The sequence below is a fragment of the Drosophila serrata genome, unplaced genomic scaffold (assembly GCF_035046125.1).
Source record: "Drosophila serrata isolate PLE 108 unplaced genomic scaffold, ASM3504612v1 contig_240, whole genome shotgun sequence".
Lineage (NCBI taxonomy): Eukaryota > Metazoa > Arthropoda > Insecta > Diptera > Drosophilidae > Drosophila > Drosophila serrata.
In genome coordinates this window covers 10,421,270-10,447,019 of record NW_028257138.1, presented here as the reverse complement: position 1 = coordinate 10,447,019, position 25,750 = coordinate 10,421,270, and the positions used below count along the sequence as shown (strand labels likewise).

Sequence of the window (25,750 nt, the reverse complement as noted above, 5' to 3'; positions counted from 1 at the left end):
GCTAAAATACTAAATAGCTTCCGAATGTTTAGCTCTAAATTATTAACAAACACACAACGATATATATATATCACTCTACATACAGATGAAAATCTAAAATGGTATAGTAAATTGTTAAAATACAGGTAAATAAACAATGTATTTGAAGAAAAAAAAAAGCAAATTAAAAAAGAAATAATAAACAGATCAATAATAGAAAATAAAATAAAATAAATCTGGAAAATAAACTCCAACCAGGAACGTGTGCTCACAATGAGCTCCGAACTTATTATGAAAGACCTTTAGGCATTTAGCGAAAAGGTAAACCTTAAAAACATTCCAAAGCCTACTTGACTTTTATTTGAAATTCCATTTTCGATTCCATGGCCTACTTGATTAACAAAATGAGGAATATTTTTAAAAATAGCTAAATCTCTTATTAAGGAAATCCATTTTCATATTTGACATTATAGATGAGTGTTCATTTATGTGGTTTAAAAATGTGTAATTTTAATAAACCAAGTTTAGAGATAGCAAAGGATACTTTATATTTTCAAGGTGTGTTCTTTTTGCTTTCATTTTCAAACACCATCAATAGCTCTCGATAAGTACCTAGTTATTGAATGACTTTTCGGTGACGGGCTTTTAGTTAAATTTTGCGTAAACACTTATTTTTGGTACTCAACTAACACACTGCCACTTGTAGTCCCCTCAAAAAACATATTCATGCCTGTGTCTGTGTCTGTCTGTTATATATCTAAACTAACAATCGGTTAAGTGCAGCAGCAAAAACATCACAAGGGTCATGGGAAGTGGAGACTCGACCCGTACAAAACCATCCCCCTGCACCCACTGCACCCTTTACACCTTTTATCCATTTTGGGTCATCCTTGTTATAGGAACTGAGAGTGTATTCAGTTCATTTATTACCCTATTTGAAAATTATAGATGATGGAATTAGGAATCCTTTAACAAGGCATTAACATTGCTTTGATTTATACTTTATAAAACTTTAAATTATATTCGAGGTAGTTTTCCCGGTTAGGTAAACTTTCTTTGCATTCAAAAATAACCCAAATATTTGCAGAATAATTCTAACAAGATTTAATTTGCAGATATTTTCTAAATTCCTAGATTTATTTTTTTTTGTATAAGTTTTCCTTGGCACCTAGGTGCTTTGTTGACGTCATAATTAGAACGATGCCGACACAGATGCACCTGACTTGGAAAAACAAATTGCAACTGCACCCCTTACCGCACCGGAAAGCTTGCGTCTCAAAGTTCACCTGTGGCAGATTTATGACACCGAATAACCCCGTTTCAACCACCCTGTTCTTGCCACACCCTGTCAACCCCTTCGTGTGCTAGATTTGTACATTTTCGTGCCACATTTTAATTTCTCTGCATAGGGAGGGGCAGAGGCAGGGGGCAGGTGGCAGGTGGCAGAGGCAGGGGGCGAAACAAGCTCGTGCTGATGGCGGCGGGGTATTTTGAAAAACTCATTAACTGTGCACGCTACTTGGCACCTTTTGCGGACATCTTTTAATGCGTTTATGCGATATCTAATTCATGAAAATCTTAAAATTTGGGTGTTGTTTAAAAACGGTTATTTCAACAAGGTTATTTCTAAAAAGGTAATTTGAAAAAGACCATTAAAAAGGCGTTTTAAAAAAAAGTTCATTAAAAGAAATTATTTAAAAGGGTTTTTTAAAAAAATGTTATTTTAAAAAGGTTGTTTAAAAAAGTTTATTTTAAAACGGTTAATTTAAAAAGGTTATTTAAAAAATGCTATTTAAAAAATGCTATTTTAAACAGCTTATTCAGAAAAAGGTGTTTTTTTTAAATGTTCTTTATGAATAGTTATTAAAAAACAGATTATTTAAAACTGAATTTTTAAAAAAGGTTCTTTACGAAAGGGTTAAAAAAATATTTTTTAATTATGTTTTTTCAAAAATGTTATAAAAAAATGTTATTTAAATATGACTTTAGAAAGAAAGTTAGAAATTCCTGTGATTTCTATAATGTAAATGGCCCTAAAAAGTATGCTAATATAATTTTACACTTGTAATAATATAATTTCTGACATGCCTTGTATAAACTAAACTAAACTAAGTATTTTTAGGATTGTGTTTTCCAATTCTCTTCTTTTTTTTGTATTCCTTTCTACCTTTCAATTTGTTTTTCATCTCGCCTAGCCTTTGCTTCACTCATTCTTCTTGCGTGTGTTGGTGTATTTTTTTTTTTGCCAGTTCTTGCGCCTTCCATTTCCATTTCCATTTGTGGGCGAAGGTCGCTCAACTTATCTGCATGGAAAATAAGAAAGGAAGAGAAAAAAAATACTAATAGGAGGGCGTGGTCCTGTGTGCGAGTGTGTTTATTGTGTGTGTGCACACACACGATTGCACAATAAGCCGATTTAAGAGCAACAAGAAAAAGGGGAGACCTACATTAAATCGAGCAAATAATTTATGCTGACTAAATTGAAAAAATGCAAATGAAGAAAGTTTGGGGAAAAATATACTAAAATAGCTTTGATTACGTTTTTAAAATAAATTTAATTACAGTTTCTATGTAATTTTTCTTTTAAGAAATTGTCATTGAGATGTATTTAAAAATGTTGCAGGTTTCAAAGGTTTTTCTAATTAAAATAAAATTAAAGGAACGTTCTGCAACTTGCCTGATTTTTACAATATAAAAAATAAACTCCATTATACAATTTAATAACTAATTCATGATCTCTTTTCTCTTTGCAGCCATGAATGAACTTCTGCCCCTCATCACATTTGTTTCTCCATAAATAAAAACGTTTAACATAATAAAAAACATAACCGACTTTGTTATTAACAAATACCACAATAGTTGTTGAACAAAAAAACAAAGTAAATCCATTTAAAGATTCCAGTACAGTAAATTCAAATGCAGTAAATAAATTACAAAAAATAGTCTCTAAAACACACACACAAACAAACAACCGAAACCAAAAACCAAATAAATAAAATCAAAACCATTTAAATACAATAAAAAAAGCAGTAAGAAGAAAAGCATACATAGTAAATCAACAGAGTAATACAATTTAACAAGCAACAATTTAAGTAAATTTATGCAAAATAGAAATGTTCGATTTCCACAATTCAGCAAACCAAATTACGCACAACAAAGGCAACAGCAGAAGCGGCAGCAGCAATAATAACAAAAGCTACTGGAACAATAATAACAAAAATCACAAAATGCATTTAAAAAGTGCAGCGGCAACGTCAACAGTGAAAACAACAATTCTGAAACATAATTTAAGTAAATTTTATGGATACGGTTGGATGCAAGTCTTCCTACTACTGACAGTCTTCGTGATTGGTAATCAAAGTGCCTGGCAGGAGAATATTCGACCAAAACTCTACGTTGAATTAGGTAAGTGAGAAAATGTTGGAAATTATTTCAATAGAATTATAGATAATATAATACTTTTCGATAGTTCTACGTTAATAGTCAAGTGTTAATCCGATATTATATCGATATATCATGTTGTTCGATCAATTTGAGATTCGCGATTCTTATTAAACTACAAAATGTAGTGATGGTTGTTTACAGAGCTATAAATTATTTAAAAAAATTAATTGTGTATAGTTTTTATCGAGTAAATCGATCTTTGATCGAACTACAGATAAATGCTACTTATTAAAGCTTCAAGTGCTTGCAGAAGAATTACAAATATAATAGGTTTAATTGTCGGCAAAGTTTATGAGTTTATCGATATACCTTCGATATTTATATTCATTTCTCCGCTTCGATAGTCATACCTTTGTCTTCTTGATATTTTTCCCATTTCATATCAAGCAGATTGCTTTATACACATCCAAAAAATACAATTTTCATATTTATTGGAATACTTGCTTACCTATAATCGAATTTCTTTGAATGTGGCCAATGTCTGTCTCAGAAAGGATTCAAGGGAATTGTCACTTTGTGCGACATTCATTGTAACAAAATTAAGACTACAGCAAAATGTCAATTTAAATTATGACCAAACAGGAAACAGGAAGTGAGTGAAACCCGTAAATACTCTCACATAGTTGGAACGATACCGAAAAAGAAGTCAAAGGAATCAAAGTCAACTGCCAAAAACTTTAATGACAACATTTTTATGAGCACCAAAATGTAATTTGACTGCCAGACGACGACATACTGCCAATGGAGGAATAGTTTGGGGGTTATTCTGTTAAAGTTTGACATTTGAAAACTCACCTGGTCGCCGGCCCGCCCAACTCATCAGCAAACCTTTTTGGCCATCCTTCGAAAGTATCCACTTTTGGCAGGTGAAGAAGTTTGCTTGGAGAAATGAAGCAATAACGTGGACACAGAGAGAGTGTGTGTGTATATGTATGTAGCTACTAATGCACACACTTTCTGAGATATATCCAGACATCCACACGTTTTGCTATCTTAACTATAAATAACAAAAATTTCTGGAAGACATTATTTGCATAAAAGTGGCGAAGCTTTCAGTGTTGGAATGAGTCGGAGGGAGGAGATGCTAGATGCCTGCTGCCTGCCATTGCCAGCAGCTATTTCTAGTGTCCTGTGTGTATGTCCTCGATGTGCGACATCGTCGTCATCACCATCATCATCATCGTCACCATGATGATCGCCTTCAGGAGTTACGTTGCATATGCAAATTTCGTTTCTTTTCCATTTCTTTTTTTTTATCATCTCTTTTTTTTTTGGCCCAAAAAGTTGGGCGACTTGTTCATCGTGCTCACGTAGGTTGGCGACGGATATAACCAAGCACATATAGTTGTCTATTTATATGGTGTACCCTGGTACATAGTGTAGTGAAAGGTATATATGTACATATGTATCTCCAGCTGCCTTGCCAGGCTTTTTGTTTGTGCAAAATGAAGCAGAAGAACAAAAAAGTTGCCGGCAGCAGATGGAGAAAAGTCGAGTTGAGACACTGGAGTTTTGGCGAGAAGAGGAACAAAATTCTAAAAATATATATTTTTTTCATGCTTCAGAAATTACGTTATTAAATGAGCATTTGGCACACACTAAATGGGAACAAAAACGGGGGGTTTTCCTCAGAAATTTACCATTCTTACAAGAGTAAGAAGAAGGGAGTAACATTGTACCCCTTACATTGTGTCAGGAAGTAGGTTATCTTTAAGGATATATCCTTTATATAACTATGAATTTTAACATTCTAGCAAATTCGATTTAATATGTGCTTTTGGTGGTAAAAAATATAGGAAACTCTAAGAGATAAATATATTGAATATAATATATAATATAGCATATTTTCATATTTATTTCTAAGATCTTCTATATATCCTTTCCTTATTATCATCTGTCCAACCCTTGTAAAATATTTTTCTAGACATTTTTCTTTTCAATTTACTATTTCATCATGCTCAATATCTCATTAGGAAAACTCATTTCTCTTTGCCAACTGCTGTTGCCAAGTGAAATGGATTTCTTATTATTATTTTTTTTGCTTTTTGTTATTATTAGTTTAACTGCAAAATCAACTCAGGGATAATCTGTGAAACGAACCTGTTAACCCTCTGCGCACTGCTAAACCAATTACTTAGCTCCAGGCCCCATCACCTCTGCTTCTTTCACTCCCACTGTCAGGGGACATTGCACGTGTTAAAGTTCATTTAAAATCCATCGGGAAATGGAGAGGAGAAGAGGAGTGAAGTAGAGGTAGAAGGTGTTAAGGAAAACCGTCATTTCAGAAAAAGTGGGCGGTTGTCGGGTGACAATTTTTCGCTTTTCACCATCTTCTCGCTGTTTGGGGCACTCGTGCATAACAGGAAAATAAGGTTAATGGGGAAATTATGAATGCGCCCAAGGAGGTGCAGACCAAATGAGCAAAAGGATGTGTGTGAGGGTTTCATATGCCATTGTTGGTCAGGAAGCAAAAGGAAAGCCAGAAAGAATAGTTTAGTTGAGGGCCACGACTATGGTATACTCGGTACACATAGTCCTTCATGAATAAATGGTGGTTTCCTGAATACGGTACTAGGAAAATGCAAAAATCTGAGTATATGGTTGTGTCAGCCTGTTAGTTGTTTATAAAAAAGCCTTTAATTAAATGAAAACTAATATTGTTTAAAGGTTTAATTTAATTTAAAACTTATAAAAGTTTACATAAATATTTTGCAATGCAATTATAAATATATATATCACTATTTGTACATTTATATCACTATATGTGTTTATATCATTATCATTACCAGTATTACTATAGATGTGAACAGTGGGAAGGCCGCGAACTGACTGAGGCCAGAGCGACGTCCGCGCTTGTATTTATAGTCCCCGAGTAAAGAGAACAGAGAAAGTGAGAGGGTGAGAGACATAGAGAGAAAGAGGCATCTCTAGAGATACACAGAGAGAGAGAGAGAGAGAGAGAGAGAGAGAGAGATAGAGACATAGAGAGAAAGAGGCATCTCTAGAGATACACAGAGAGAGAGAGAGAGAGATAGAGATACCGAAAAATATAGAGTTACAGGGAGAGAGAAAGAGATATAGAGGATGAGCAAAAGAGGGAGATGGAGTATAAGAGAGACAGGGAGAGAGACATAAAACAAAAGAGAAAAGTGTTTCTATGGGAACTATATGATAATACTCAACTGGAAAAGTTAATATTTGTTTTCTATAAATATCCGATCGTTCCTATGACATCTATATGATATAGTCATACGATCCGTCCCTTTCCTACTTATAAACTAGCAAAGGATATTATTATTATTAATGGCCATCACAATCCTATCGGGTCACAGCCTGTTGCACAATCTGCCTCCACGCTTCCCTGTCCTGGGCCCGCGCTCGCCAGTTGGTAACACCAGATGTAGACAGGGCTTCCATCACCTGGTCCTGCCAATGTATCCGGGGTCGTCCTCTCCTCCGTTTTCCGACGATTACCGCATCAAATACCTTACGAGCCGGAGCGTCTTCTTCCATGCGGGCGATGTGACCCAGCCAGCGGAGTCTTTGAATTTTGACTCGGCTTACTATATCAACATCCCCGTACAGCTCATACAGCTCGTGGTTCCATCTGATGCGATAAGCATCGCCAACGCAGATTGGACCAAAGATTTTGCGGAGAATCTTTCTCTCGAACACTCCAAGAGCAGCTGCATCGGATTGCACCACTGTCCAGCACTCCGCACCATATAAGAGTACTGGAAGAATGAGCGTCCTGTAGAGTGTTATTTTTGTCGTTCTTTCACTGAAGATTTGTTTTCCGTGGGTGGATTTCAAGTCCTACGCCACAACCTAGTTTGAAGAGCTAGGACTCTCGTCGCGCGCTTTAGTTTGTCAAGCAACGGGTGTTGAGTGACAATCCAGGGAGAACCACGTGGAGGTAGTGCGTCGGCTTGGGGAGAGCAGTGATAAGGATCATGCTGGCATTCACCAAGTTGAATGCAATCAGACACTTTACCTTATATACTCCCCCCCATTCTCCCCAAAGGGGAGAAAGTGAAACAAGATATAACAAAAGATAAAAGGTCGGAAATGCTTTTTGCTTTCTGTTAAATACAGAAAATGCAATATCCTTTTAAACTTTCCTGGAGCACCGGCTATAAAAAAAAGGGGGGCACCCAAACTCTGTTATACGCAGTCTTCTCCCCCTTTGGGGTCCTTTCGACCATAAAATATTACAACTCTGCGTGGCCAGGGGTTGCATTTGACAGCCGCAAGTGGTTGTCATTAGGAGCTGCGACAAAACGGTCATTTAAATGCGCTCTTCTTCTCCGCTGGTGCTGGTGGTACTTTTTTTTCATACACCCTTTCCTTTCGTCCTTTTTGCAGTGAAATTACGTCCATCAACTGGGTGGCAAGGAGTGGTGGTGGGGGGGCGGCACCTAATGCTGATCGTTTTGCGGCATTTTCGCGCTGCATTTTCCTCTCCTCCACCCCACTCGCACAGGCTGCTGGGAAAACTCACGTTTTTCTCTCGGCACAAATTTTTGTGGACACTTGTGTAAAATGTATCTTATGCTTATTTCTTGGTACGTGCAATGAAATTTGGATTACCAATCCAATCTGGAGGGCAGGGAAAAGTGCCAAGATAAGAATAATATAAATTTCTGGGAAAATGGTACTTCTTGAAAGCTAAATGACACTTGAATTCCCAATTCAAATTAAATGTAATTACACTAGTTACATTTTTCTATCGGATAATTGATAATTTCCTTGAAATTGAGCATTTAATGGTTTAAATAATCGAGATCAAAGTTGCAATTATTGGGTTTAAATGACGCAAACTTCCGTTTGATGACCAATTGGGCGTGAGGGGAGTGTATTACTTAGACTACATTAACTTTGGTTAGTACACAGTGACAAATTAAGAAGAGTTTATTATATTAGAAAGCATAAAATGTGCTATTTATAGGAATTTAATTTAATATTTTAGGGATTATAGTTTCAAATCTCATGTAATAAATCTGCGAGTCTGTAAAGTGTATTTCCCTCAATTTAAATTTAATTTCTTCTTCATGCCTTTGGAGTAAAGTGTAAATTGGAATGACTTTCCTGGAATACTTACTTCCTGCTTCCAAGCTCCCTTCCAAGTTCGAAGTCGCGCGTCATCCAAAAATAGTTCTGTCGGCGACGTTCTCGTCTTCATTTTCGCCTTGAATTGGGTGAGGGGGGAGTTCGCCGTCATTAAAACTGTCTGCAACGTGTTGGAACAGCAAACATAACTGTTAATTGCCATTTGTGCGGAAAGTCGGAGAATTCATTTCGGTCTCATTTTCATATTTTTCGCCGCATGCCGCCTCATTACAATTTAATTCACAATGTAATTGCAGACGTACACATCGACACTACCCCCGTCCCCCACCAAGGAAAACTAAGCAACTGAAAAGTAGAGGAAAATAAGAAAAGGAGATGATGGGGGTGGGCTGGGTGAGGCAGGCAACCACCGACTTGGCAAAAAGTTTTCTTGCAGTTTTGCGCCACTTGACACGCGCCTCGCATAATTTCCACACGTCTTATGTGCCACAAGACGCGCATATGTATGCACTACACTGCTTAAGTCACCACTTCCACCCCCTCCATCCAAGTTTTCCACAATTTTACCCCCCCCCCAGAAGTCGTGACTCTACCCTCTCTGGAATTTCCTTGCCATATGCATTTTTGGCAGTCCACAAAACAAAAAAAAAAGGGGCGGAAATGCGACAGCTACAAAATCTAACCCCGAACTGCAATGGTGGGGGCCTCTTTGTTCTCTTTCTCTTCTCCATTCTGTCTGTCTTTCTGTCTTTGTTTCCTCTCCACTTGCCCATATTTACATATTACTTTGATTCCATTTATATATGTATATCTGTTAAATAAATTGTGAATTGATAATCGCTGTCGTCGGTTGTCTCGTGTCTGTATTTGGATTTCTGAAATGTATGTGAGATGAATAGTTTAAGCGATGATAGGGAGGAGATTATGGGGGGTTTACATCAGAGAGATTACATCATGGTTTGCGGGAAACATTCAGGGAATATATACAAATAAAGTACTTGAAAATCAGATATAAACTTATATGTTTCAATATAATTTATCAGAAAGATTACAGCAACGGTTGATGAAACATAAATTTCAGGAAATATATGGAAAGAAAGTACTTAAAAATCAGATATATACATAATTTTATTTATTTATACATTTCTACCAAGCTATGTAAGCTTTATACCAATTGGTTTTAATATCAAATATCAAAAGGTGACTTTATTATAAAGATTTTCATAACAAATTAAAGTTAGTTAGCAATTTCAAAGCTGTATATTTATATATTTCATTATTTATAATATTTGCTTTTATAAAAGATAGAATTCCTTGTTGTATACACTAACTTTGATTAGTATGGTATATGAACAATTACTTTGTATGGTTAATTTTATATGTTTTAATACCTAAGCTTAGTATACATAATTTACTATCTTCCTCTTTTATTTTATCACTTTAACTGAATGCCTAAAGGTCTTTAATTTTCCCATAAAAGTAATGTCTACCCTTAAAATCCAGCCCAGTTCGGCCATGTAATTTGAAATGGGAATTACAAATCACTGGTTTGTGCTTTAAACAAAAAAGAAAAACCCAGAAAAACAAAAAAGGCAGAAAAGGAAGCTGCACAGTAAATCCGAAAGGCACACCCAATCAATTATATAGACAGCAATTTTACAGCCCCCACTGGGCCATGTCTCGTTCCTCCAATGCCATTGCCCAACGAAGCCCATGTCCGCGTCCGTGTCCAGCCTCCTCCTCCTGCTCATCCTCCTCCTCATCCTCCCGTTGACTGCACTGCACTCCACTGTGTCTGTGCAATTGGAACATTTCATGGATTAAACGTTTTCTTAATTGAGTGCCTCATTTTCCGGTTAGGAAGTTTTTCATGCCGAGAAAATAAATTACACACATGAGTGCAATTTGGTGGCACTGGGAAACGTGGCTCCAGGATGTTGCAGGATGCAACTGGAATGAATCGAGCCTTAACGCTCGTAACCTGCGTTATCCTTTCAGGCCGAAAGGATGCCACAACTGAACAATCACCTCATAATGGCGTTAATCAAAAAGTTGCCAATGCAATTCTGTTGATGCAGCAAGTTGCAGCAGAACGATTGAACGCTTAATGGTTTTTAACTTATAGATGCACATGAAGAAAATGATAATAAATTAGTTATAAATTATGCCAATAATTACTGAAGTAAGGATCTTTTAAAACACTTTCCAAAAATGAATTTTGAGATATTAAAATGAGTGCCTTAAAGCAAATAAATTGTACTTTTGAAGAGATTTCTAGGTGAAGCTATCACATAAAGAAAATTATATAAATTATACAAGTGATTATTTTAACCAAGCTTTATAATAAATCGTTTATTAAAAGTTAATGAATTTTTAAATATGTACATAGATGTTTTTTGTTAAAGATCTGGTTAAATGTATTTATTCCAGTGCACTTATATGAGGGGTTCAATGGCTTGTCCCTGGTCACCAGGGAAATTAGTAATACGACAAGTGCAGCAGTATTTCCACCCAACTCAAACCCTTCTCCAACCCAGCCTGTGGACAAATGAGCTCGATGGCAGAGAGTCTCGTCCTTGTCGTTGTCGTTGTCGTCGCCATTCTCTTCCACCATTTTTACACATTTTACTTATTCCCTTTGTTTCGGACTGGTCCTAGCTTTTTGTCCCTATAAATTTGCCACTGATCGTCGTGGGTCCTGCCATGGACATTGTCTCTCTGTCCCCTTGGTTCCTGGCACTTGGCCAGTAATTGAAATGGCGTAACGACTAAAAATTGAAGGGAATCTCGCTTTTCTTCGCTTCGCACACTCTAATGAAAACGTTAAAGAGTAATATATATATATATATTTGAGGTTGAGGAACGGAGAAAAATGGTTGGCTTGCACTAGAAAAGTTTTTCAGGAAAAAAACTTAATATAGATAAATTGATTAAAAAGTTTAATAATTCTTCATTTTTTTAGAGGGGAGTAAGGGAACATTAAAGAGATACCTGTAGAGATGTAGGATGGACACAATGATATCTGAAAACTTGGTTCAGTGACACTTAAAAGTTAAAGCTAATTGGGAGAGCAGAAAAATGAACAAAATTATTAAAAGAATCACTTTAAATAGTACTGAAGCATAATATTTAATAGAATAAGAGATCTACTAAATATATAATTATTATACATCAGCTTTTGAAAATGAAAGAAATACTATGAATTAAATAAAATGATTGAATAAAAGAATACTATTAGAAGTGAACTTAGTTTTAAGAAGCTTTTATTCTTATATATTGAAATAGTTTATAGAATATTCTGTTGCGTCGATATGCGATTGTTTTTTATTTATTTATTACAAAAAATGTATTAACATTAGTTTGAGGCTTATTGGCTTATCTTCTCTTCGCTCTCCCTCTCTCTATTAAGATTAGGCTTTGGCCTTATAGATAAAGTATCTCTGAGGTTATCGCTGGCTCATTCTCTCCCTCTCCCTCACACTTTCTCCCTCTTTCTCTATCTTTGGATTTTCTGCTCAGAGAGCTTTGCTGTGTGAGTTGCTGGGCTTTTGTCGCTGACCGGTCAAGAGCCGAAATAGCTCAGTTGGGAGAGCGTTAGACTGAAGATCTAAAGGTCCCCGGTTCAATCCCGGGTTTCGGCAATTGACTTCTTTTTTTTAAATATTATTTTATTTCTTAGAATTTACTTCAGAAATTTTTTATTTCTTATTATTTTAATATATGTTTTTAATAGATCCCTTTCTTAAGCATTTCTTCTTTCAAACTGCATTAATTTAATCACAATTCTTTGCTTTGCTTCCAATATGATTATGTTTAATTAATGGCATTGTCTTGAAAGACCTTTTCAGCCATTCCTCACATTATTTCCCTCCATGAACTTTCGACATTCTTCAACGTCCTTGTCGGTACACACTTCATCGTTCTTTCTTTGCTCATTAAAAAAAATGTAGTCGCACCAAGTCAAGGATTAAAGGATTGGTTGGGGAGGTGTGTAGGCTGATGAATTCCGACAACAAGCTCGACCCATTATTGCACACAAATCACAATACGAAATACGAACTTTTTGGCCAAAAACTTTTGCCCCAAACAAATGCAGAAAATGTTGTGCCACCCGAGAGAGAGAGAGAGAGAGAGGGAAGGGAAAGGCGAACACAGAAATCAGCATGACAATTATAATGATAATGAGGAGGCGGGATCTGTGGGGGGGGTCTTGATGAAAATGTCATTAAATGACGGCAAGGAATTCAACCAACTACCAGAAGCAGCTCTGCGTCATTCAGCCAACTTGCCAACGTCATCATCAGAGTGCGCCGACGTCGTCTTTTGCCTCTGTTTAATCCTTCGCTTCGTCCTTCCAGAGTTGGTCGCGTCGTTTTATCCTTGTTGCCGCAGTTGGCAGCTACATTGAATGCAATTAAAAAAGTTTAGCTCGGTTCTGATCTCTTTTTTTTTATTTTATTTTTATTTTTTACACGTGTATGTATGTTTTTTATATGCCTTGCTATCTCCGCACCCGATTTACTCTAATTAATTTAATTAACAGGAAAATGAGTTGCTCAACAGTTGGCAAAACGGTAACTGAAAGATTTTTAGCATGTGGTTAGAATAAAGTTCTTCGTTTTTAAACTGATATTATTGGATAACAAGCTAAATAGTTAATATTAAAAGGGATTTTTAAAGTAAATAAAAAGAAAGGCAACAAGATCGGAGTAAATTAGTGCCGCAATAATGTAATTTAAAGTAAGTTTGGAGGTATTTATCTCAGCTATATATATCAAAATCCATTAATCCTATTATTTTGTTGTATAATTTATATGCTAAAAGTTTAAGCCCAAAGACTGGACTAATAGACGTTTCCCTCGCATATAATATTAACGGCGCCTATAAATACCTAGAACTCGTTTTTGTTTTTCTGCGCCACAAAAAGTTTTCTTTGGCCCAAAGTTATATTGCCAAGATCCTAATTACCAATTTGGGCCGCCGCAGTTTGTGCCTCCAAGCAACTAAAATAATAAACACTTTACTGGAAAAGCTTCCTCCTATTTTTTTTTTTTTTTTTTAAGTTTTTTTTTGTTGTTTCTTCTTTTTTTTCCTTCTGAATTATTTGCCATAAAACATAAATCAGACTTTTGTCTTGGACATAAACTTCTTCAAGTTGAGGCCCTGCCGCTGTTGTTGTATCCGTTGTAGTTGTTGTTGAAGTTGTTGTTGTAATTGTTGTTAAAGTTGTTATTGTTGTTGTTGTTTGGGCTGTCAGTAGCAGAGGCAGAAAAGTTTTTTATATATATTTTATTTTCGTAAAAGAAGTAAACGTTTACCCTGCTAGAGAGCGAGAGGCTGTCGTCGTTTGTGTCACTCTAGCAAGATGTTTTCGCTTTTTCCCCTTCTCCCCCCTTTGGCACTTTTCTACAGCTTTTCCGGACTTGCGACTGGCACCGCTAATGATCCAACCCAGTGGCGCCCACGTCAGAGTCCCTCAACTCATAGCCTGTACCTTTTGCATTGAATATTGTTACCAATCTGAGGTATAAACTTTGTTGGCCAACAGTCGTGGTTGCTGAGAGCCAATTGCTCATGTGACTTTTAGACGGTTGCATATGGAAAAGAGATGTACAACTTCCTATAGGCAATAATAAATTGATTTGTTAGTCTTTAATGAGTTCTGGTTGGGTTTTCTTTCTTATATAGAGTAAGATATTACACATGACATCATTGACTTAGGATAAGCCACTCCTGCGCTTAAAAATAGCCCTCTTAAGAAATCTGTTCATAATTGAAACATCTGTTTTATACTGCACATCATCCATCATTCTCAAAGACGTTATTAAAATAGGGCGGTCAACCCTTAACGTTCCCATTTAACCCATTACACGGGTCTCATATGGCTACAAAAGGAAATTGTGCAAGCAACCCTCGTTGACGATGACGTCGAAAGAAGGAATATTAACCATTCCCAATTCCGTTCCGCACCCATCATCATCATCATCAGCGGCAGGAGTTGACATCCTACGCAGCCAAGGATGCTGTACATCAGACAGGCGGCCTACCGCTAAATGAAAAACCCCCTGGAAAATCCCAGGCAGTTCGCAATCCGAAACAAATGTCTGCCAAGGCGGTAGCTTCCGTTGTTGCACTAGGAGAATATATAAGAAAAAATATAACTTAATAATAAAGATTATAAATAAAAGATAAAATAGGAGATGTTTCATAGAAAAAGCTGCCTTAAGATTTAGGACCTTAAGTATGATTAGTCCTTTAGAAGCACGAACCTTAGTATATTTTCTTATTAATATGTTTATCATAAATAATTTCCATATCTGAAATTATTTATATGAAATATATTCTACAGTGTAATTCAAGTTTCTTCTTCGGTTCCTTGGTCTTGGGGCAAATCCGTTGCAGAGTTTTTTCCTCTCCGTTCCTTTTGGCGAGATTTATCGCCATTTATACATCATTGTCACCATGGAGTTGGCATTGGGGGGCTTGGTCTGAGGTTGGGCTTAGCCTCGGCTTGAGTTTGAGGTTCATGTGTTTTTCCACGACTGTTTTTTTTTTCTGCGGTGACAACGTGCAACCGCGTCAACGCAATTTGCCGCCATGTCGGGATCGAAGTTGAGCCCTGGACTGGGTTGTCTACATTGAAAATCTTTCCATGTTGCGCCTTTTGTGGCCTTCATGATGAATTATTGAGACGCATGTCGTTGTGACAATCGCAAATCAGCCAGGAATCCACTGCTGGCAGTATCTATTCAATGTATCTTTGTTTTTGTGTCCCTTCAATTGACTGATGATCTCCTAAGGCAACATCCATTGAGTGGGGAAGTATCTGTGTATCTTTGTATCTGACCCTCAGCATTTCAAGGGGATTAGATTTAAAAGTCATTTTCCAGTTGCTACCTAAGCTGCTTAACATCCAAGTCCTGCCTGTCACAAGTGTGTGTGTGTCCTGTCATTACATTAATTTGCGGTATTATGCCATTTAATGAAAAGCTTCTCTCAAATTCCATTAAAGAATTAGCATAGGAAAAGGGGAAACCCCTACAATCTATACAAACTACTCACCAAAATGGGATTTAATAGTTATTAAATATTTATCAAGCCTTTAACTTAATACTCTTTACTGAGTTACCACCTTTTCAGGTTTTCCAATTTTTATTTTTTCGCTCAAATTCATTTGCAGTTTATCTGAAGTGATCCTTAAATCGCAATTTACACATTTATGGCTCAATTCATGAGAGGTAAAAACACTGAATAAAAAGCTGCAATTATATGAAGCGACAAAGAGTTTGCCTTTTCATAGTTTACAGCTCGTTAACTCTTTATAGTTGGCTGAATATCCCCACATATAAATTTAATAGACGGACAGCGAGGCAGAAACTGCTGACAGCATTTCACTTTTCACCTTGGTCAAGGCTGCCGCTGCTGCTGCTTTTGCTGCTGCTTGAGCTGTCATCATTTCCAGCGGATCCTTTGTGGTCCTCCTCCTGGGTTTTTCTTTTTCCAACCGATTTCCAGGCATGGCATCTGCAGTGAATGTTCGTTTCGCCCGCTCTTTTGCAGTGAGCATAATGGCATTCGGCTACTTTGAAGTTCAAGCTTGGCACCCATTGTTGCACAGTGGGAGGAAAGTGTAAAGAAAATGGATTAAAATTATAATTCAAAAGAGTCGAAAAATATTAAGAATTGGGAGTAGGATTCAAAGGAGTCTAAAATATTAATATGATAATGAGTCGAAAATAGGAATATTTTGTTCAACAAACTTTGAGTTAAATTAATTCACATTTTGAAGAATATTTATAAAGAAAGATTCACATTCAAATGTGTTAAAAATATTCAAAATTCGTTCAACAAACTTCAAGCTAATATAATACGAAAATATTCAGAATTTGTTTAATCAATTTTAAATTAAATTAAAATGTTTCCAGAACATTTTAAGAAAAGTGTTAAATGTTTAAAAGTTATTATTATAAACTTTCAATTGCTATGTTTTTCAGTTTCTGACATTTAAAAAGTAAGAGAATAAAAAATCAAACCAAGAAACCTTAGAAGAAAAAACTTCTAACCACTTGGGAAAAGTCGTAGCAAGTTTCTTTCTCCTTTTGGACAAAACAAGTCACAGAATAATCTCCTTAATTTTATTTCTAATCTAAGATTATATGCGATTATATTAGGAAATATAACCCCTCGTAAATACATGGATATTTAGCCCACAGTATAAGGCTTGCTTTGTAGTTGAGCAAAAAAAGTTGGAGTCCGAAAAAGGCACGAGTCAAGGCTTGCGTAAAATTCAAATACCTCTTAAATAAAGTCAAAGAAGTCTTTCCAGACTTAACAATATTTCGGTATACTCATTTTATTAATGTAATATAATAAAAGATATAAAACTATCAAAACAAGTTGAAGTAAAAATATAATCAGAAAAGGAATTAAAAATAGTTTTAGAAACAACATCATATTGCTAGGACATTAATGACATCCAATAACACTTCTTATATACAAATTGAAGACATCCAATAACACATTTTCAAATATCTTTCAATTTTATATACCAGGGATATTGCTATCTTTATACATTTATATTTATTTCAACCAAACTATAATTTACAGGATATTTAAGAGTCTCTATCAAAAATACTTCTCCATATTCTGCTTATGCTTATGTCTCCATCGTGTGTATCTGCAGCTTATGGTGCGGTAGGCTGGCAAAAACATTTTAGAATTTTTAATGTGCCGCCTTCTGCCTTTTATGGCAACACACACACACACACACAAACACACACTGAGATACACAGACAATTGACAGCATGAGCGGAAGCAGAAGCATCTGCCAACTGCTGGACCACAATCCGCAAACGCAAACGCATTCGGGCTGTATCTGTATCCAAAAGATATTTTTTCAGTGACTCGGGTCTGGGCCCAAGCATGGCCACGGCCGCACACTGTTAACATGCACATGACATTTGTCTTTAGACGTTAATCTCATTAAATAAGCAATGTGGCCCAGACCGGCGGCATCCTCTTCCACCAGTTTCCAAAACCCACTTTAGATCTCTCCTCTGGATGTGCGTGATGCATGGGCCAGCTACTTTGCCTGGACAGTAGTTCAGGAGATTAAGAAAGTGGGAATTTATTAATAAAGTTTTTTAGTATTATTTATAAGAATAATTTGATAGGTTTTACTAATGATTTTGTAAAGAAATTGGTAAAGAAATTAGGAGGAGAAGCCTTTAAAAGTATCTTAGATACATTACATTGTAAGGTCTAAGCTTTAAATCTAAACATATTTAGTTTTATTTTATCAAATGACAACATTCCAGTAAAAAGATATCCTTTTCCAAGTTTCTTCTGAATCAAAACCCACTGTTTTGTGTGATTTGTAAGCTTTTCAGTAGGGAACCCTCTACTGTGTCGTCCCTCCTTTCGTCCTTTAGACAGTTTTGGTTTTTGGGGAAAGCGCTTTTAATGCAAATGGAGGAGGCAAATGCGCATTAGAAGCGGCACACAAACCATTCCATTCCGCAGAGTTAAGCTGCTGGAAGGGGTCTGGGGGGATGGGAGGAGGCTAAATGCCGTAGATACTCTGCATACTACGAGATACAATGTGCATCTTTTATGAGATGGCAAACGACACAGCACGAACCGTGCATATGGATAGATCCTGGGAGTTTAGAGTTTGAAGCCTTGCATTAGGCTCGCTTTGTGTCTGGGCAAATGTTTCGCCATCGATTAGTTGGCTACCGAAATTGGCCAAAAAGCTGCACAGGGCATACATACATACTTATATCGAATGGATGGAAGACCGAATGTATTGAAGGTATAAGCTTAGAACGATATATACAGAGAGATCCCAAACCACTAACTTTTTGGGGTGTAATGGCGGTGGTGGTGGTAATGCACATTTGCATTTTGTGGGCTGTGTCGCATATTGAGGAATGGTAATTGGTAATTCTATAAAGGCGCAGCCTAATTGATGAATTACCATTGCACTCTAGAATACCTCAAAGCCCGGAGGCTCAAATCCCTCAAATGTAAGGCTCATTGTATGATTCTGTCTGTGTGTGTGTATGGGGGAACTTTTGCGGTTTGGTCCTGCTGGCCAATTTCATGTTTATCCTGAGAATATAACTTGAACAGCTGACAAGGCACTCCTGTCTTGGCTGCAACTGAGGCATCACATTACCATTTTGGGGCTGTCCGAATGTTGAAATAATTGTGCAGAAATGTCTTGGGAACCAAAAGGGTTTAATTGCCTGTGAATAATTCTGAAATAGAAGCTTTAGAAGGGGCACAGTTGGCCTAGTTAAGTTTTTATTTTATATAGAATATATTTTTTAGTTTTAGAGAAAATGAAACTAAGGTATCGATTCGATACTATCGAAAGTTTAACCTGTAGAGTAATCGACAATGTTTTCGATTTAATAATGATTAAACGACATATAATATAAATGTGTTCGTTATAGTATTTATTTATATTTTGTACTAAATAATTTTCTCTAATTGAAATTTTAGTTTCGGAAAAGAGTTTTGGAAATGGGTTCGATATAATATAGATTTACTTTATATATTCTATCGCCCTGACATGAATACCATCTATATAGATTTAATCCATATATTTTAAAATAGAGTTAAGTAATATCTTCAATATAGATGTAATCTAAATACTAAGTTGGTAAAATGTATATATACTTTACTATACTTTATATATACTTAACTATACAATATATTTATACTATACTATATATATACTATACTATATGTATACTATACTATTATATATATACTTTATTTTTTATAGGATATATTGATATACTATCGGCTTTTTTGATATAATAGATATGTGAACGATATATCGATATACCCGATATCCAACAACTTATTCAGTTTCTGTAACCGAAATATAAGTTGCTCCCTGAAATAATATCTCTGTTCCTTCATAATTCACAAAACATTTAGTAGCTTATATTATTTATGGGGCATAGTACTTAGATGACATAAATTTTATTATTTATATTCTCTTGTCCATATACATACATGTATACATTTTACCTTTAAAATTTATGTTATGAATGTGACTTTAAGTAAAATTAAAAATTCAGAACTTGATCTCTGGGATTCTGGTGAGCTTCGTTTCTGTGCAATTTCAAAGTTTTCCATTTCCAAGTTGAATCTGTCGAGTGCAAAATCTTCATTTCGCATCGCAGGAGAGGAGCTTGAGGTTGATGGGGGTCACTTGAAGCTGCCAACGGATGCGCAACTAAATCGTCCATGTCATCACACATTCGCACATACAAGGGGAAAGTTTTCCCTGACCCCCCGAAAGGCAAACAAAACCCAGACTCTCCTCTGCATTCACATTCTCATTCACATTCACATTGCATTTTGCTATCCGTCTACACTTGACTTATTTGCTTTGAGATAAACGCCAAGTTGATTTATACAACCCACCGACAATTCATTCAGCCATTTGCACCACTCACCCACCCGGTCATCCGTTCACTCATTCATTCATTCATTCGCTCATTCGCTCATGCAGACATTCAGTCAAGCGTACGAAATTCTTGTTTGTTTGTTTCTTTATTCATTGAGCAAGCAGCCGACTTCCTTGCCGGAGAACTTGGACAGAGGCTAACCGAACTAGCAAACTAGCTAACAATGAATGGGCGACGTCCAGTCGCGTTTCAGGATGCATCAGGAATGTCGGAGGCCATTTGGCCAAGTCACCCAACCCAATCAATTCCTATTTGGGAAAATGTCGGAAATTATTTTCACTCACATTTGCATTTCAATTTTTTATTCTTTCGGATTAGAAGGGGGTGAGAATCTATAGAGGGGTAGGTCTTAGTATTCAGAATATATAGAAAGAGATGAGATGTTCATATATCAAACTGGAGAGTTCCATACTCAGAGTACTCAGAGTCTTTGAGTGCTCTTCATGAGGAGGTCTTATATGTATAAATATATATCTGGATTTTTGTAGTCACATTTTTCAGAATACATAAATAGTAAAGCTCCTTTAGAAAATGATCTTGACTGTAATTATCATAGATATAGTCTTGGGTAAATTATGGAATTAGTAAAACCTTTTAGATGCACTTTATACGAAGCCCCAACAAACTAAGGCTTGAGTAAATACTTATTATATCACATAGCATAAATATATTGTTCAAAAATCTAAGATTTAATATTATTCAAACTTAAAGTAACATGTGAAAATTATAAAACTATCTTCTTGATTCCATAAAGTTACCATACACAAAATTTCTTAAATCATGTGGTACTAATAATAAGTTCTGACTTCTTTATTTTCTGTGTATCGCCTTCTATGTTTGATTCAATCAAAAACCCACTCTATTCATATAATTTACCACTTGATTAAATTAGACACTCACAAAAAGTTGTACTAATAAATAAATAAATTCGTTCTCTAAGAAAAACCTGGGGATTGCTTGTGGTCAGTAGTTCAGCAATTGATTTGTTTCTTTGACATTTTGTCTCTGGGTTCATTGTAGACACCAGTTTTATATGCTTTGATATAACATAAATAAGTGAAAAGGCAGCTGTCTGGATCTTCTTAATACATTGGTGTTTTTTTTTTTTTATTTTGTGGCAGGTTAAAGTTGAAAGTTCAAAGGGTGCAATGTAGACAATGTGAGAATTGATTGATTATTATTGATGAAAAGATTGTTGAAGAAAATAATCAATAATATCAATTATGGTTTGTAATTTTCAGTATACTTAATATTCAGTATTACATTTTTATTTAATCAATGTAATAAACTATCTCAAACCCTTTACCATATGGTTTAAATCCGTTCTGGACTTTCTATTTTATTGTATTTATTTATAAACCCCTTCTTTAGGCCTCATTCCAATGTATGTATGTATATATTGTATATAGAGAGTAACTACCCTATATGGCCATGTATAATTAGGCCTTTATGTGATGGCGGCTGAATAATGGCGGCTTGTATGCTTAGCGGCAATTAATCAGCGGAACTGTCCGCACCCAAACATGCGTGAATACCCAAAAACCCACCCACTAAACTGGGGGCGGGCGACCCTAAAAATGTTTTGCTGTAATTAACTTAGATAAACAAAGACGCCCGAAGGGGACGACGCCTGCAAAGTGCGACTGTGTCCTTCACAGGACCAAGGACCATGGCCACCCCCAAAGCAAGCAAAGAAAATAGGAAAAGCTGAAGGAGCAGGGAGCTGGGAAATAGGAGATGAAGGAGCAGGGTGCTAAGAGCTGGGAGCATAGAGCTGCGGCTTTCTATATAAGAGTATTTGCTGGCACACACTTGCCCAACGCAGCTGAAAAAAATGATTGCTCAAATAAATCATAATTAGCCATGTAAACATCTAACATAACGTGTGTGTGTTGTTTAAGCCAAGACAAAGCGTCACCATAAATCGTTCATTGAGTCATTCTAACCGTCCAAGCAGGCGGCATAAAAATTTGCCTTCGTACTTACCACAATTGCCTCTGACAGCAGCTAAACTTGCATATATATTTATTGCCACAAAGGATATTTGTATTTGTACGTAAATCTGCATTTGAATTGTATCCAATATAAATCACAAGATTAACATATCAATTTCTATGCTTGATTTACGCAATTTTCAATCAGGTATTAACTTTTGCTTTGCAATAAATTTATTGATTATTTGAAATGGATGTGAAAGAGGTATTAGGATTTATTCATTTACAAATTTGTGATTAATTTAGTTGTTGGAGATGGATTCTATCGTAAAATGTATTATAAATTGAAAGATTATTAGTTATTTGCTGATGTGTGAAAGTATTTTATGGGATTAATAATTTAAATTGTATTTAGGGTTTCAATAAGCAAGGGAACCTTATTGAAATTAATTTCTTAGGGTAGTTCTTAGATTTAATTTCTTGAAGAGCAGTTTGTGAATTTATTCTGTATAAATATCAGCAGCTGGTTAACTAGAAATACCTTAAATGTATAGCTCTCAATTTAATTGTTTAATGATAAAACCACAAATATTGAATTATTAATTCCCACGAACTCAAACCACAAATGTCTCAAAAATGTTCTTTATCATTAAAAGTTTAAACCACCAAAACCATTAAATTTAACAGCTGCCAACTCAAAAATATATAGAATTGTGGTTATATTTATTATCAATTTATCTGTTAATGTGTCTATGCTAATCAATAAACCTGCTTAGTCATGGACTCTGGCTAAATGCTGAGCACTTTCCTGTTGGCCATTGGGTCATCTGGTCATCGTCTGAAGTTTATTGCCCCGCACATTGACCGCTTTCTCGTAAATTTCATAGAATTAATTACAGCATCTGTTGGCTGTTGGCCTGCCTGCGGCCTCCCATTGTTCTTATTGTTATTATTATTATTGCTATTATTGTTTAACTGTTCTGTTCTGTTTTGTTTTGTTGTTGTTTTTTGCTGTTCTTTTAATTTCTGACTTAATGATGCATGAATTGTGGCAATGTGTGGGCGTGTCCGATTCGAACTTGTTGGGGTCGAGGTCACAATTGCTCATGTTGCATGTCATTCCACTGCGGTTCATTGACTGACTTGACTTGAGCCGTGTCAGCCAACTCTTTATGGTGTTTATCCATTGATTTCTTACCTCTTTCCCGCTGAAACCCGTTAAGAAAACAGCACACTTTCCTGGGTGTGTGTGTATATACCCGTAATTACTGCTGACATCTGTGAGTACCTGACCTGTCTGAGAGTCCCGGTAAATGGTTCAGTTTACGAGTTCCTTGTGCATCCTTAATTGGATGCGTGGAGTAGATATGTGGTGTGTGTGTGGGGAAGAGATCTTTTTTAATTGTTTTGGGATTGGAGTGGCTTCGTTGGTTGGTTGCCTCCAAAAGGGTTTGACTCTATTTCGAATGAAGTGTTATTCAGCGGCACGAAATCGATAGTTATCTTAAGGTGAGTCTTAAGATGGTTTTTTAATGAGAAACCTAAAGAAAACCGACTTAAGTGGATTGCTTTTGATTTGATAAGAATGAGTTTAACACATGTTTAAGGTAACAGTTTGAAATGAATAGTTTTTTGAGAGCTGTTTTAATTAATTTGACATAAGATACTTTTTCTATTTTGCAAGTACTTTAGATATAGTATTTTATATGTATACAACGAATTATACTTATAAATCTCCCTTTTTTATATATTTTCAGGTATGTTTCCATTTACAAAAAACTGTTATAAAAAGTTAAAAACACGTAGGTAACTTAATAACTGTCTAAAAAATCACCATTTCACTATTGCCATATAAAAAGTTTCTTTTTGTTTCTATTAGCCGAGTTAACCTTTTGACTTTTTGGCTGGCATTTTATTTCCACAGCTTAGCAAATTAAAGTTTTTTTTTTGAAGGGATTTTTCATGGCAGTGTGAAAAGCTTAACCTTGCTGCTCCCCCTGGCATTCATTTTTCTTTTCATTTTTCCTGTGTGTGTGCAAAGTGCCTGAATGTTGTCGCCATTTGCTTTGAATGCAGAAGCAACAATGGGAACAACTCTGCGTAATAGAGTCGGTTAGTTGTCCCCATATATACATATATATAGATATATATACCTTTATATTAGGGGTAGGGTATACACCGCTCCAAATTGGCTTCGGGGGGGTGAATTAAGTGTCCTTTCAGGGAGCAGCAGTCAGCACACAACAATGGAATGTCGTGCTATCTGCCGGCTGCACAATGTTAGAGTTGCACTTAACTTCAGACACAGGAAAGCCGAGCTCCACAATAAGCGCAAGGACAACGCTAAGCAGGATGGTGAACGGTGATGCTGGTCACCCCATATCCAACCCCATTCGGAGCTCCTTTCCCTCAATTTATTTTTTTTCTTCAGTGTCTCTGGTGCTGGTGCTCCTGCTCCTGTGGCTGACAAAAACAAAAGTCACACACAAAAGTAGCATGAAATAGCTGCAGTTTTGCCATTGCTGCCGCCGGCAAAGTCAAGTGCCTGGCGATTTTTCTTACACAATAATACACTTTTCCCATTTCGCTGACAGTTCTCCACTTCAATATCCTGTAATTGTTTGATGGAGGGGTATGATAAATGCTAGGTGGAGTTAGAAAAAAAATATTTTACAAATTTTAAAATACAAACAAGGATAGATTAATATGGCAACAGTTTCTGTCAACTATTTGCGATTATTGTCTATGAAAAACTGGACATATCAATATTTATTGATATTTTTTTTTTATAACTTTCAATTGGAAGCACAAATTAAATTCTATTTATATATAAGCTGCAAGCTTTATATGTTTTGGATTTTTCAAGATTTTATTGCAGCTAGTGGTGATACTTGCAAGCGATAACATATCGATATGCTACAAAGGACACAAAAAATCGATAATTTAAGAACTTAAGAAATGCATTCATACTTTACATATCCTACAGGAAAAAGGCTGTAACATGCAGAACTGTCTTTAAAAATCTTTAAATTAAAAATCCTTATTAAATTACTTTAAATTAATACCCAAATATAATTTTCTAAATATTTCTTCTATAATTTTGGGTATCAAAAAGTCGTTTCTGTCTTACCCATAAACTTTCTTTAATCATTTTTACGATTTCATTTCAACGGCATCTCCACTCAACTGCGACATTTCTTGCACATGCAGCTTGTGACGTCACTTAGCGCAGACATCTGTGATAATGATAAAATTAGATTATAGATGCTTTTCATTTTTCACACCCAACTGCTCCCTCCCTTCCCCACCAAAGGCAACTTGAATTTATGGCCCCACCCCATGTGGGAATGCGCCATGCGGGTGTTGTGCTGGAAAATAATTACCATCAAAGTTTTATATTACATACACATATATTTATTACGACGAGTTGGGAAATGGGGAGCAATGTATCTCACGGATACACAGAGTGTGGAGAGAGAGAGAGGGGAAGAGGAAGTCAGACAGTCAAGTGGAATGAAGCAAAAAGTTCAGATGAAATTGACAGTTTGCTTAAGCGCATTTGTTAGCAGCAACTGGCGTTGACTTTTGTGCGAAAGATACGAATACAAATGTATCTCTATCTATCTATCTATACCGAAGGATGCAACAGTTGCAGTTCAACGTATGAACATACATGTGACGATTACAAGAGACATATGTATGTAAGTATATATCCCTTTCTCCACACTCTCTCCCCCTTTGGGTGCATTGAACAAATTCCAATTGAGAAGCAGAACGAAAATTATTTCTATATTTGTCTTTACCCGTTGTTATTTCTGCTTGCTTTTTGTGTGC

The 25,750-nt window shown here is 35.9% G+C and overlaps 1 protein-coding gene and 1 non-coding gene across 2 annotated transcripts in view; both read left to right on the top strand.

Annotated features, from left to right (window-relative positions):
- The window catches only part of Sema1a (semaphorin 1a), a 150,191-nt gene that overhangs the window by 22,033 nt on the left and 102,408 nt on the right, over positions 1-25,750 (top strand). The window contains exon 3 of the mRNA XM_086831364.1: positions 2,733-3,384. Coding sequence (XP_086687490.1) covers positions 3,093-3,384 — 292 coding nt within the window. The 5' untranslated portion in view covers positions 2,733-3,092. The remainder of the gene's footprint in view (positions 1-2,732; positions 3,385-25,750) is intronic.
- Positions 12,062-12,134, top strand: TRNAF-GAA (transfer RNA phenylalanine (anticodon GAA)). The gene has a single exon. It is a non-coding gene; the product is annotated as a tRNA-Phe (tRNA).